The sequence below is a fragment of the Crinia signifera genome, chromosome 3 (assembly GCF_055691185.1).
Source record: "Crinia signifera chromosome 3, ASM5569118v1, whole genome shotgun sequence".
In the NCBI taxonomy this organism is placed as follows: Eukaryota; Metazoa; Chordata; class Amphibia; order Anura; family Myobatrachidae; genus Crinia; species Crinia signifera.
Window position 1 is genome coordinate 6,051,651 of NC_139219.1, and position 14,872 is coordinate 6,066,522.

The 14,872-nt window shown below is 47.5% G+C and overlaps 1 protein-coding gene across 1 annotated transcript in view; it reads right to left on the reverse strand.

The window, feature by feature from the left end:
- Positions 1-14,872, reverse strand: part of KCNK2 (potassium two pore domain channel subfamily K member 2) — a 118,181-nt gene that overhangs the window by 22,959 nt on the left and 80,350 nt on the right. Inside the window, exons 5-7 of the mRNA XM_083175170.1 lie at positions 14,446-14,606; positions 12,484-12,670; positions 12,048-12,187 (exon numbers count right to left, since the gene is read on the reverse strand). Of these exons, the coding sequence (XP_083031296.1) occupies positions 12,048-12,187; positions 12,484-12,670; positions 14,446-14,606 (488 nt within the window). The remainder of the gene's footprint in view (positions 1-12,047; positions 12,188-12,483; positions 12,671-14,445; positions 14,607-14,872) is intronic.

The window sequence follows — 14,872 nt, forward strand, 5'->3', positions numbered from 1 at the left end:
GAGGCACTGTATGCAAACAGCCATACGAGGCACTGTATGCAAACAGCCATACAAGGCACTGCATGCAAACAGCCATACGAGGCACTGCATGCAAACAGCCATACGAGGCACTGCATGCAAACAGCGATACAAGGCACTGCATGTAAACACCAATATGAGGTACTGTATGCAAACACTGATACGAGGCACTGTATGCAAACACCATAACGAGGTACTGTATGCAAACAGGGCCGGCGCCACCACTAGGCAGTGCTAGGCATTTGCCTAGGGCGCCGGCCTCTGGGGGGCGGTAGTTGGGAGCAGGGTCCACCAGAAGGCTGTTGGGAGCAGCCTCCCTTCCCCCCTGGATCCGGGCGGCACATGTTAATGCTGGGCAGCGCAGAGCACTTGGCTCACCCTCAGACGCTGCGCCTGTCTGCACCGGGACTGAATACACAGCACAGTGAGCCCTGCGCCCTCCTGCCCGGTAAGCGAGACCTCCTCACTCCCGCCTGGTGAGCCAGCTCGCCCCGCCCGCTGCCCCCCCCCCCAAAGCAGCACAGCGGCCGCATTAACCCTCCACCCACCCGTGGAGCGGGTGAGCGCCGGGGCGCCCCCCTGCCCGGGGCGCTCCGGTGCCTGGTACCGGCACTGCATGCAAACACCGATACAAGGCACTGCATGCAAACACCGATACAAGGCACTGCATGCAAACACCGATACGAGGCACTGCATGCAAACACCGATACGAGGCACTGCATGCAAACACCGATACGAGGCACTGCATGCAAACACCATAATGAGGCACTGCATGCAAACACCATAACGAGGCACTGCATGCAAACACTTGAGTATTTCAGCTGTAATATCCTGCAAATTATGTAATAATTGTAATGCTAATTATACCATAATATGAAATATACCATGCAGTCATTGCGGTACGTGTTATATCGCTCTCAGCCATTATAAGACACAAGCAGGAAAGCGACTTGTATAAACCACAACGTGTCCATGCACCAATCTGTCGCCTCCCCGTCGGCTGTTGTTTACAATCCTAAGTACGCCTTTGGGCAGCGATCACCGGCAGCTTGGAGCAGCGCCAACACTAATACTAATACGCTAATTCTGGCACCTTCTTTTCTCCACATTAGCAAAAAATATCAAGTAATTATCACAATGAGGACATTGGAATATCAGGGCATTGGAATTAATCAGCGTTGATTACATCTGGGGGATCTCTCCCCATCAAACACATTTTTTGTCTTGGTAAGTAAAAGAAAAAATTGTTTGGGATATTTTTGTTATTAATATTATTTAGGGTTTTTAAAAGGAAATATAACATACGGACAAAATGACGGCTTCTGCAATGTACTTTCACTTTGAGCTGTGACAGTTTTTACTTTCACTTTGAGCTGTAACAGTTTATAGCCCACAAACTCCCCTCCCCCTCACCAATAGCCTACCTGCTCCTATCTCCAGTCTATGTCTTCACAGCATCCTCTCTACATATCCGGCAAGTTTAAACAGATCAGTGTCCCTGCAAAAATAGCTTTTTCTTTCTGTTATGACATCTTTTAGCACATAAAGTGGTAATTTGGTCCGTTGAGGGGCCTCTAGTGGTCACTGGTGGAACTTTACCTTTTAGGAGTGAGGAGTAGTTAGCCATTTATATATATAGAACAGAGGGGTAGATTTATTAAGCTCGTGTAGTGATAAGTGTTTGGTTTTCATCACCGGCCAATCAGCTTCTACCTGTAATTTTTCAAACCAAGCCTGTAACTTCAAAGGTAGGAGCTGATTGTCCGGTGATAAAAAAAAGGCACTTTATTACTTCACCGAGCTTACTAAATCTGCCCCAGAGTTGCCTACCTGACCCTCTCCATAAGGGAGAAAATGCTCTGCTCCTGGGCTTCCCTGGTAATGTAGGATTGCCAACACCTGTGGTGACACCTTTCTTATCAGTTACCTAGCTCCCCACAGGTGCTGGCAATCATACATTATCCATACCTCCCAGCATGCCCCTCTCCAGGAGGACACAATGCTCTGTTCCTGGACTTCCCTGGTAATGTATGATTGCCAGCACCTGTGGTGACACCTTTCTTATCAGTTACCTAGCTCCCCACAGGTGCTGGCAATCTTACATTATCCATATCTCCCAGCATGCCCCTCTCCAGGAGGACACAATGCTCTGTTCCTGGGCTTCCCTGGTAATGTATGATTGCCAGCACCTGTGGTGACACCTTTCTTATCAGTTACCTAGCTCTGCACAGGTGCTGGCAATCCTACATTATCCATACCTCCCAGCATGCCCTTCTCCAGGAGGACACAATGCTCTGTTCCTGGGCTTCCCTGGTAATGTATGATTGCCAGCATCTGTGGTGACACCTTTCTTATCAGTTACCTAGCTCCCCACAGGTGCTGGCAATCATACATTATCCATACCTCCCAGCATGCCCCTCTCCAGGAGGACACAATGCTCTGTTCCTTAACTTCCCTGGTAATGTATGATTGCCAGCACCTGTGGTGACACCTTTCTTATCAGTTACCTGGCTCCCCACAGGTGCTGACAATCATACATTATCCATACCTCCCAGCATGCCCCTCTCCAGGAGGAAACAATGCTCTGTTCCTGGGCTTCCCTGGTAATGTATGATTGCCAGCACCTGTGGTGACACCTTTCTTATCAGTTACCCAGCTCCCCACAGGTGCTGGCAATCCTACATTATCCATACCTCATTGTGTCCTTTTGGAGAGGGGCATGCTGGGAGGTATGGATAATGTAGGATTGCCAGCACCTGTGGGGAGCTAGGTAACTGATAAGAAAGGTGTCACCACAGGTGCTGGCAATCCTACATTACAGGGAAGTCCAGGAGCAGAGCATTGTGTCCTCCTGGAGAGGGGCATGCTGGGAGGTATGGATAATGTAGGATTGCCAGCACCTGTGGGGAGCTAGGTAACTGATAAGAAAGGTGTCACCACAGGTGCTGGCAATCATACATTACCAGGGAAGTTCAGGAACAGAGCATTGTGTCCTTTTGGAGAGGGGTATGCTGGGAGGTATGGATAATGTATGATTGCCAGCACCTGTGGGGAGCTAGGTAACTGATAAGAGAGGCGTCACCACAGGTGCTGGTAATACTACATTACCAGGGAAGCCCAGGAGCAGAGCATTGTGTCCTCCTGGAGAGGGGCATGCTGGGAGGTATGGATAATGTAGGATTTCCAGCACCTGTGGGGAGCTAGGTAACTGATAAGAAAGGTGTCACCACAGGTGATGGCAATCATACATTACCAGGGAAGCCCAGGAACAGAGCATTGTGTCCTCCTGGAGAGGGGCATGCTGGAAGGTATGGATAATGTATGATTGCCAGCACCTGTGGGGAGCTAGGTAACTGATAAGAAAGGTGTCCCCACAGGTGCTGGCAATCATACATTACCAGGGAAGCCCAGGAACAGAGCATTGTGTCCTCCTGGAGAGGGGCATGCTGGGAGGTATGGATAATGTATGATTGCCAGCACCTGTGGGGAGCTAGGTAACTGATAAGAAAGGTGTCACCACAGGTGCTGGCAATCATACATTACCAGGGAAGTCCAGGAACAGAGCATTGTGTCCTCCTGGAGAGGGGCATGCTGGGAGGTATGGATAATGTATGATTGCCAGCACCTGTGCGGAGCTAGGTAACTGATAAGAAAGGTGTCACCACAGGTGCTGGCAATCATACATTACCAGGGAAGTCCAGGAACAGAGCATTTTCTCCCTCCTGGAGAGGGGCATGCTGGGAGGTATGGATAATGTAGGATTGCCAGCACCTGTGGGGAGCTAGGTAACTGATAAGAAAGGTGTCACCACGAGTGATGGTAATCCTACATTACCAGGGATGCCCAGGAGCAGAGCATTGTGTCCTCCTGGAGAGGGGCATGCTGGGAGGTATGGATAATGTATGATTGCCAGCACCTGTGCGGAGCTAGGTAACTGATAAGAAAGGTGTCACCACAGGTGCTGGCAATCCTACATTACCAGGGATGCCCAGGAGCAGAGCATTGTGTCCTCCTGGAGAGGGGCATGCTGGGAGGTATGGATAATGTATGATTGCCAGCACCTGTGCGGAGCTTGGTAACTGATAAGAAAGGTGTCACCACAGGTGCTGGCAATCATACATTACCAGGGAAGCCCAGGAACAGAGCATGGTGTCCTCCTGGAGAGGGGCATGCTGGGAGGTATGGATAATGTAGGATTGCCAGCACCTGTGTGGAGCTAGGTAACTGATAAGAAAGGTGTCACCACAGGTGCTGGCAATCCTACATTACCAAGGATGCCCAGGAGCAGAGCATTGTGTCCCTGAAGGAGAGGGTCAGGTAGGGAAGTATGATATATAATGGCTTTTTTGCATTATACTATACATGAATAAAAGTATTTTTTTATTATTATTGGACACAATAAATGCACGCTGTATGTCCTAGGTGTATTCATTATTATGGTATTATATGTATATACTTTTTACAATATTACAATTGTGAAGTACTGTCCTCTTAAGGAACAATAAGTATATCCTTGTCATTATACATTACGATATAGTCTTACTGAAGCATTTCTCCCAATTATCCCAAGTTATTCCAGACAGTTCTGTATTCTCTGTCTGTCCTGCGGTGTGTATGTATGGGAGGAGGGGGGGGGGGGGGGGGGTGTCTGCTCGTCTATTCACCGGAGTCTGAGGGACTGGGGGAATTCTTAAGCTGGCCATACATCAGAAAGATCGATTTTAAGATCGATTGCACTCATGATTGTGTACAATTTCCCTTGAAATCCCCAGCAGTCCTTGGTGGTTTTTGGACACACAATCTACACACAATCCATCATACAATCAGTCATACAATCCATCTGCTGCATGATTTTGTACACAAGATGTGCACACAATCTGCATACAATCCATCATACAATCAGTCATACAATCCATCTTATGATTGATTGTATGATTGTGTACACAAGATGTGCGCACAATCTGCATACAATCCATCTTACAATCAATTGAGATTGTATGATTGGGTACAATATCTTTCTGATGTACAGTATGGCCAGCTTAAGTTGTGGACTACAACTGGGAAACACTCCCCCACAAGGCCAGCCTGGATACAGGTAGGTGGTGGTGGTGGTGGTGGTGGTGGTGGTGGGGGGTGGGGGTGAGGGGGGGGTCAGGACAGGACAAGGCCTTCTGCTGACCTCTCTTGGGAAGTTGGGGATCATTATTATGTACTCAGCGAGTCTGGTTAATATTTGAATTGTCTGATTATAAAATAATATTCCATAGTTCCACAAGGAGATGCAGAAGAAATGTATCTATGGGATAAATGCCTCTATAGGATAAGTCTTCCGCACATATGATTCTCTGAGAAGCCTGCCCGCCCCTCTCAGTTGACTGGCACTTGATTTGGGCACTCGGAGTGACAGCCGTATGAATTGCAGTAATGAACCAGCTGATATTAGGCATGTCATCTGTGTTTAGCCACCGCCAGTCGGAGTGTTCCCAAGTCCATGACATAAGTGTTACATAATTAGGGAGGTGCCTGTTCCACACGTGCTTCCACAGGCGGCTGAGGACACAACATGCTCCACCCCCCTCCATCGCACTGGGGATCTGCAATGTGGCCTGGGGCACAACACATTTAAAATTCATTTAATTTTCTAACTGGCAAAAAGAGAGAAAAGTGTTTAAGTGAAAATAGGATTCAGGATAAAATACAATGTGCAGCGGAATAATCACCGGAGGGCGCAGAAAGCTCCGTGTACAGCAGTAACTGGCGCATTTATATACGAAGACACGAAGAAATATCGCTGCCGACCGTCAGTATTATATTTATTCTGTATAATCAGGTAATAATAAATGCAATCAGGGACACAAATGCCCAGCAAATGCCACATAATCAGAAGTAATTGCCCCATAATGAGAAGTAATTGCCCCATATTGAGAAGTAATTGCCCCATAATGAGAAGTAATTGCCCCATAATGAGCAGTAATTGCCCCATAATAAAGACAGATAGGACAAGGCTGAGAGCACTGTAATAGATGACTACATAGTGGGAGACATGTACAATGCTGTGTCACAGACACCAAATAACCAAATTACCCCCGCCACCTCCCGCCACCCACGCTGTCCCGGTTTGCTGGTGCCTCCAGGTGTCCGCAGAGCATCACTTGCATTAATGTTTAATCGATTTCTCAGTAATTTGCTTATTTTGGAGTAAATGTAATGGGGTGCGAGTTGACAACTCGGCCAATGCAAAGAGTTAAAAAAATAAAAAAAAAATGACGTAGGGTTCCCCTCTTTAATGCAGGGTTGCCGACCCTCCCGGAATTTGCGGGAGTCTCCCAGAAATCGGGTCCTTCCTCCTGGCCCCCGGAAGGGTGGGCAACCCTCCCGGAATCAGGGGGACCCCCACTGAGCCCCCCGATCGCGGCATTTATATTCCGCAATCCGCGGGTCTCAGGGGAGCGGCCGGAGCTAAAACGGCACAATCGTGTCGTTTTAGCCCCGCCCCCTCCATGGATATCAGTTATTTCTGCCATTTGATGTAATGGGGGCGGGGCTTAATGACGGCACAGTTAAGCCCCGCCCCCAAAACGCGTAATGCAAGATTCCTCTACGGGCTTCTCCCGGAGAGGATTTTTTTAAAGTCGGCAACCCTGCTTTAATGGGAGGGGGGTCCCAACTCCTTTGGGACTTCCTGACCAGCGTTGACAACGGTCATAGGGACGAATATAAACGTGTCCCCCAGCTGTGACATTACCTCCCTGGCTAGTGTAGCACGGTGCTTGGGGGACCTCTATGCCCTTTTCAACCATGACGGCTTAGAAAGGACCGGGCTCAGGGGCGGATCCAGGAGAAAATGAAAAGGGGGGGGGGGGGCCATGATAGAGGATGGGATGGGGGGTTGGTTAGTGGTGCCAGTGTTTGTGTGTGTGTGGGGACGACCATGATAGAGGATGGGATGGGGGGTTGGTTAGTGGTGCCAGTGTTTGTGTGTGTGGGGGGGACGACCATGATAGAGGAGGGGATGGGAGGGGGGGGGGGGGTTAGGGGTGCCAGTGTGCATGCTCAGAGAGCAGCAAGAGAGAGGAGAGCATTGAGAGGGCTTGAATGGGATTAAAAATAGGCCCATGTGTTTAAAGTACACAGGCCCACCTTGGCATCAAAAGTGTATGATGAAGCTTCAATGCATGCTCTAGAAAAGGGGGTGTGGCCACTCAAAAGGGGGCGTGTCCTTGAGTGTAGTGTACCACACCATATACAACTTCTACACATTATGCAACAAAATACTAGACCCCATTATACTTGCCCCTTACACATGATGCCAAAATGCACATAATGGTTCACAAACAGGGACATTGCGCGCCAAAGGGGGAATACATGCTCGCAGTAACGGGGGGCAGAAGTGACAGCCATTGACAGGCGGGCAGAGAGCAGAGGGATGCCAGGCTGTATTCAGAGCTCTGCAGGTCCCGGCTATTTGAAATCTTGCGCTGCCGTCTGCCAGGTCCAGAAGCCAATTGGAGCTCACGGTCCAGCAGCCAATCAGGAGTGGAGACAGACGGCAGCACAAGATTTCAAATAGCCGGGACCTGCGGCAGTGCTCTGAATACAGCTGTGCAGCCCCCCGCTCTCTGCCCGCTGTCAATGCTATCGGCTCTTCCCGTGGTGGCTGTCCCCCATTATATCCCCAAACCTAAATACTGGCAGCAATGTGCGAAACGCTGCGATATTGTCCTGCACCAAACACTCATTCCTGATTACATGGTTACGGTACAGTGTCCAGCTCTGCAATCAAATGGGCCACAGTCTAAGGTCGACATGGACAGAAGGTGGACATACATTTGTTTAATATGGACAAAAGGTCGACATGGTCAATGTCATTCTAATGTACAGTATATCAACCTTTTGTCCATATCAACTTTTTGACTGTGGACCTTTTGACTGTCGCTCTACACTGTGGGTGACATTTAATAGGATGTCAATTTTTTTTTTTTGCATTTTCATCACAAAAAAAGTCCGAATTCGCACATTTTTCCCGAAATCGGCAATTTAATGGAACGCACTTTTTGCCGCTAATTTGCACATTCTGAAATGGGGATTTTTTAGTCGCACTTGAATTCGCATCCAAAATTGGCAATTTAATGTGAATTCGGGAGCCCCTTACCCTGTCTCCCAAATTTTCATGACTAAAACGCATCTCATTAAATATTCAGGCAAAAAAATGCGATATGAAAAAGTGCGATTTCGGAAAATGCTAAAAATTAGCATCCTATTAAATGTCCCCCTGTAGATCTAATGACCGGGTGCTGATTGCATTTGTCCCTTTATATCACAACTGAAAACACAATGGATTCTGTGGTTTATGATCTAATGAATAATATGCAGATTATATGGAATAGTGTAATCACAGCTTCTTCTGTAACGTGACCCAGCCGAGCTCCTCATGTGAGCAGCGCAGTGCTACACCCCAATTCCGTACCCAGCCCAGTGTTATACCCCATACCTCCCAATTCTCTGCCCAGCCCAGTGTTATATCCCATACCTCTCAGTTCCCTGCCCAGCCCAGTGCTATACCCCCTACCACCCAGTTCCCTGCCCAGCCCTACGCCCTATACCTCCCAGTGACCTGCCCAGCCCAGTGTTATGTCCCATACCTCCCAGTTCCCTGCCCAGCCCAGTGTTATACCTCATACCTCCCAGTTCCCTACTCAGTGCTACACCCCACATCTCCCAGTTCCCTACCCAGTGCTATACCTCATACCTCCCAGCCAGCTCATTTATCAGCATTCAGTACAGGAACGTGACACTGCTAGGTCCCTGGCCCCATTACCTCCTTAGATTTAGGCATAAGCGTGTATACAGGTATCCAGTCATTGCCGGCTGGGTAGGCTCAGCTAACGTGTCCATAGAGATGCACTGTAGCTGTCTGGCAGATTTAAGTGGAGCACAGAAAATCATCCTGGTCCCTACTGCACGGAGCATCAGTTATACATGCATGACGGGCTGACAGCAAGTAACCTACATATGGTGACATTTATACACTCGGAAATAGTATAGGAAGGACATATACAACTGAGACAAGATATCGTCTAATATATCGCATACACACTCTGAGGGGAACAGTTCTATAAATGATCCCACAGAAAAAGCAGATTAGCAGAAAATACACAAAGACGTACTGTGCATCTGACACTGTGCATCTGACACTGTGCATCTGACACTGTGCATCTGACACTGCATCTGACACTGCATCTTACACTGTGCATCTGACACTGTGCATCTGACACTGTGCATCTTACACTGTGCATCTGACACTGCATCTGACACTGCATCTTACACTGTGCATCTGACACTGTGCATCTGACACTGCATCTTACACTGTGCATCTGACACTGAATCTTATACTGTGCATCTGATACTGCATCTTACACTGTGCATCTGATACTGCATCTTACACTGTGCATCTGACACTGCATCTGATACTGCATCTGACACTGCATCTGACACTGTGCATCTGATACTGCATCTTACACTGTGCATCTGACACTGTGCATCTTACACTGTGCATCTGATACTGCATCTGACACTGTGCATCTGACACTGTGCATCTTACACTGTGCATCTGATACTGCATCTTACACTGTGCATCTGATACTGCATCTAACACTGAGCATCTGATACTGCATCTTACACTGTGCATCTTACACTGTGCATCTGATACTGCATCTTACACTGTGCATCTGATACTGCATCTTACACTGTGCATCTGATACTGCATCTTACACTGTGCATCTGATACTGCATCTTACACTGTGCATCTGATACTGCATCTTACACTGTGCATCTGATACTGCATCTTACACTGTGCATCTGATACTGCATCTTACACTGTGCATCTGATACTGCATCTTACACTGTGCATCTGATACTGCATCTTACACTGTGCATCTGATACTGCATCTTACACTGTGCATCTTACACTGTGCATCTGATACTGCATCTTACACTGTGCATCTGATACTGCATCTTACACTGTGCATCTGATACTGCATCTTACACTGTGCATCTGATACTGCATCTTACACTAGACATCTGATGCTGTGTCTTACATTGTGCGTCTGATGCTATATCTGACACTGAGTCTGATGCTGTATCTTACACTGTGCGTCTGATGCTGTGCCTTACATTGTGCGTCTGACGCTGTATCTTACGTTGTGCGTCTGACGCTGCGTCTGACGCTGTGTCTTACATTGTGCGTCTGACGCTGTGTCTTACATTGTGCGTCTGACGCTGTGTCTTACATTGTGCGTCTGACGCTGTGTCTTACATTGTGCGTCTGACGCTGTGTCTTACATTGTGCGTCTGACGCTGTATCTTACATTGTGCGTCTATAGCTGTATCTTACATTGTGCGTCTATAGCTGTATCTTACATTGTGCGTCTGATGCTGTATCTTACATTGTGCGTCTGACGCTGTGTCTTACGTTGTGCGTCTGATGCCTCTGTCTTACGTTGTGCGTCTGACGCTGTGTCTTACGTTGTGCGTCTGACGCTGTGTCTTACGTTGTGCGTCTGACGCTGTGTCTTACGTTGTGCGTCTGACGCTGTGTCTTACGTTGTGCGTCTGATGCTGTGTCTTACGTTGTGCGTCTGATGCTGTGTCTTACATTGTGCATCTGACGCTGTGTCTTACGTTGTGCGTCTGATGCTGTGCTTTACATTGTGCGTCTGATGCTGTGTCTTACGTTGTGCGTCTGATGCTCTGTCTTACACTGTGCATCTGATGGTGCGCCTTACATTGTGCGTCTGATGCTGTATCTTACATTGTGCGTCTAATGCTGTATCTTACATTGTGCGTCTGATGCTGTATCTTACATTGTGCGTCTAATGCTGTATCTTACACTGTGCGTCTGATGCTGCGTCTTACATTGTGCGTCTGATGCTGTATCTTACACTGTGCATCTGGTACTGCATCTTACATTGTGCGTCTGATGCTGTATCTTACATTGTGCGTCTGATGCTGTATCTTACATTGTGCGTCTGATGCTGTATCTTACATTGTGCGTCTATAGCTGTATCTTACATTGTGCGTCTGATGCTGTATCTTACATTGTGCGTCTGATGCTGTATCTTACATTGTGCGTCTGATGCTGTACCTTACATTGTGCGTCTGATGCTGTATCTTACATTGTGCATCTGATGCTGTATCTTACATTGTGCATCTGATGCTGTGTCTTACATCGTGCGTCTGATGCTGTGCTTTACATTGTGCGTCTGATGCTGTGTCTTACACTGTGCATCTGATGGTGCGCCTTACATTGTGCGTCTGACGCTGTGTCTTACGTTGTGCGTCTGATGCTGTGTCTTACGTTGTGCGTCTGATGCTGTGTCTTACGTTGTGCGTCTGATGCTGTGTCTTACATCGTGCATCTGATGCTGTGCTTTACATTGTGCGTCTGATGCTGTGTCTTACACTGTGCATCTGATGGTGCGCCTTACATTGTGCGTCTGACGCTGTGTCTTACGTTGTGCGTCTGATGCTGTGTCTTACGTTGTGCGTCTGACGCTGTGTCTTACGTTGTGCGTCTGACGCTGTGTCTTACGTTGTGCGTCTGACGCTGTGTCTTACGTTGTGCGTCTGACGCTGTGTCTTACGTTGTGCGTCTGACGCTGTGTCTTACGTTGTGCGTCTGACGCTGTGTCTTACGTTGTGCATCTGACGCTGTGTCTTACGTTGTGCGTCTGACGCTGTGTCTTACGTTGTGCGTCTGACGCTGTGTCTTACGTTGTGCGTCTGACGCTGTGTCTTACGTTGTGCGTCTGACGCTGTGTCTTACGTTGTGCGTCTGATGCTGTGTCTTACATTGTGCATCTGACGCTGTGTCTTACGTTGTGCGTCTGATGCTGTGTCTTACGTTGTGCATCTGACGCTGTGTCTTACGTTGTGCGCCTGATGCTGTGTCTTACATTCAGAATATTTACATCCATGTATTACAGTGATGAATCAGCCTCAGTTTGACCAGGACTGTGGGGACCACTTACCTCCTCCTTTGTCTTTTTGGAGAGCACTCTCAGCCAATCTCCGATCATGCTGAGCACAGCAGCAAAATACGCCAGACCCACCAAGATCCAGAACCACACCACCGGTTTGTACAAGTCTAGGTACTCGATGTCCGAGCCACCTAGAAGATGAAGGATTTGAACAACCTACTGAATTGACAAGCGAGGGTCACAGTACAGCAATAACATAATACCCCTGAGGACAGCAAGCGCAACGCGGGACCTAGTACCCAGAATGCTTGGAATGGTCCCAGCATATTTCCTGTCTTCCCAGCCATGAACCCGGTCACACTGTACATTGCTTATGATATAACACCCCCGTCTGTCGCCAACCCGCCCCTTTTATCGTAAGTCTCCAGAGCCGTCACCAATGGCAGATATTGTGAATTGTGTCAGGGTAATGAGACAGACGACTTACCGGCTACGTAGTCTCCGAATCCAATGGTGGTTAATGTGATGACCACGAAGTAGAAGGCATCGAGGGTGTGCCAGTTCTCGATGTGTTGGAAGATGATGGCCGGGATAGCAACAAACAGGATACATCCAAACAAGATGAAGATGACGGTTGAGATGATGCGGATTTTTGTCTGACTTACGTTCCATTTCTGTGGACAGATACAATTTCCATTGTGATGAGAAGGTAACATTCAGGTGTTTTGGGAACTACATTATTTCTGTGGAAGTATACATTGTGTGGGCCAGCTACCCCCTACTACAGCTGTGTCAGGATATGTTGCTGCTATAGTCACCCCAAGCAGCATAAGAATATGATTACTCCACAATGTGCAGTGCACATATTTACCACTGGGTGGCGTGTACTCATGAAAACTGCAGTACTGTATATAATGGCAGTTGGGGGCATAACTACACGGGACGGCCAATGATGTGCATGCAGTATCATTTCTACTGTACTGTGGGCGGGAGCTGAAATATGCGACCAAACCTGAAAAAACGTTTTCAGTGGTTTGGCCACATTCCGCAGACATGTACCATGCCCCAGAATGCGACAGAATCTGGGCTTTGTACCTGTAGATGGTAATGCCCTACAGACGCCTATGGGTTTCCATCGTGCCTCCCTGCTGAGTGGGTTCTATACTGATCCCTTCCAGCACAACCCGCGGTTCACATCATCCGCAGATAGAAATCCAGGTGTTGTATTAGTAAAATAAAGATGTAGTAAAGTGGTAAAAAAAATAAAAAGGTTAAATTAGGAGTTAATTAGTTTTTACTATTTTAATTAGCACCTTTTGTTTCTTTCTTATTAACACCTTAGACTCTCAGTAGAATGCTGCCCTGAGGTGGCTGGTTGGGTCCCACACCCCAGTCTAATGCTAACAATCTGGGCTGAATTCCCCCAATTTCTGATTCTACAGAGTTCATCAACATTGTGTTTCCTCTTTCTTTGTGGAACTACAAGTCTCAGCATGATAGCACCACAGTCATTATACTGTATTTGTAATTAGCGCGTGCAGTCCAAGTTCCCCCATCCCCGTATACTGCAAATGCAAGACCCTGGATAATACATTTGAACACGAAGGTGTCTTGGGGAGACTATAATACAGTATACAGTATGGTGCATGCATCAGATAGAAATAAATACATTTATCTATACCATATACAGTATTATATTTATAATTGTCACACATTTGAAAAGGAAAAAAGTGCAGAATATTAAACCTACAGTAATTTCACTACGGTGGCTATTTTGACACACGCACAGTGCAGTCTAGGAAAAGCGACCTCTAGTGGATAGAAAATAGTATTACGCTTCTGATCAAGCGCACAGCCAACCGCTACCTTACTGTGTGGACAGCAAATGCATAGGACAATGCCACCATGGATCGGTGTGTGCCACGGGCTGCAGTGGTTGAGAAGCCCTCCTACCTCCAAGTCTGTTGTTACCCAGTCTATTCTTTAATGGTCTACAATTGTAAAGCGCAGCGGAATCTGATGCTCTATATAAGGAACTGTAAATAAATATATAAAACTATATAAACTGTCTGTCGGAGGGAACTACTAAATCTTAAAATGCGTCCAAAATCAGATCTCCAATAAGCCCAGACGGTGTTGTACTGCAGCACAGCACTGATAGGTGCATACCGTCATCACTAACATCAGTATGGAAAACTTCTATTAGAACCTTAATATATTCTAAACCAATTTACATGCTGGTTCACTGGGCCTTTGTGGGTGATCGCAGGTTTGATTCTTGTGCCAATGCCTCTGCCACCAGCCTGTTTGCCACAACACAGTGGACACTCTAATACAAAGGATCCATTGGACCGCGTTTGTAGTGCGTCTACGTTACACATAGAGATCGGAGGAGGGGGCATCAGGTCCAGAACTGCTCAGTAAGACAAGACGTCCAGTATATACTTACTACAAAGATATCTTCCACTCGCGCTATACTTTTGCCAAATATGGTTCCCAGTTGGTCTCCAACGCCAGCCAATAAGAACCCAAACAGAGGGATCCCGAGCAGAGCGTAGATGATGCAGAAGATCTTCCCGCCTTTTGTGCGTGGTGAGATGTTCCCAAACCCTGGACGGAGACATAAAGAAGATGGGGGGTCAGTGACTACTAAGCCTAGCAATATGAAGTCTGGATATCGGACTGTATGGGCTATGGAGAGTGGAACGAGATCAATCAGCTCCTAACTGTAACACAGCCTATAATGAGGCAATTAGGAGCTGAACATTATCTCTACCCACTTTGAGGGTGATTCAGACCCGCTCATTGTGGCCTGAATTTGGTCCTCCGGCCGATGGTGGGGTCTGTGCAAGTGTGAATATGTGCATAGGCGAATT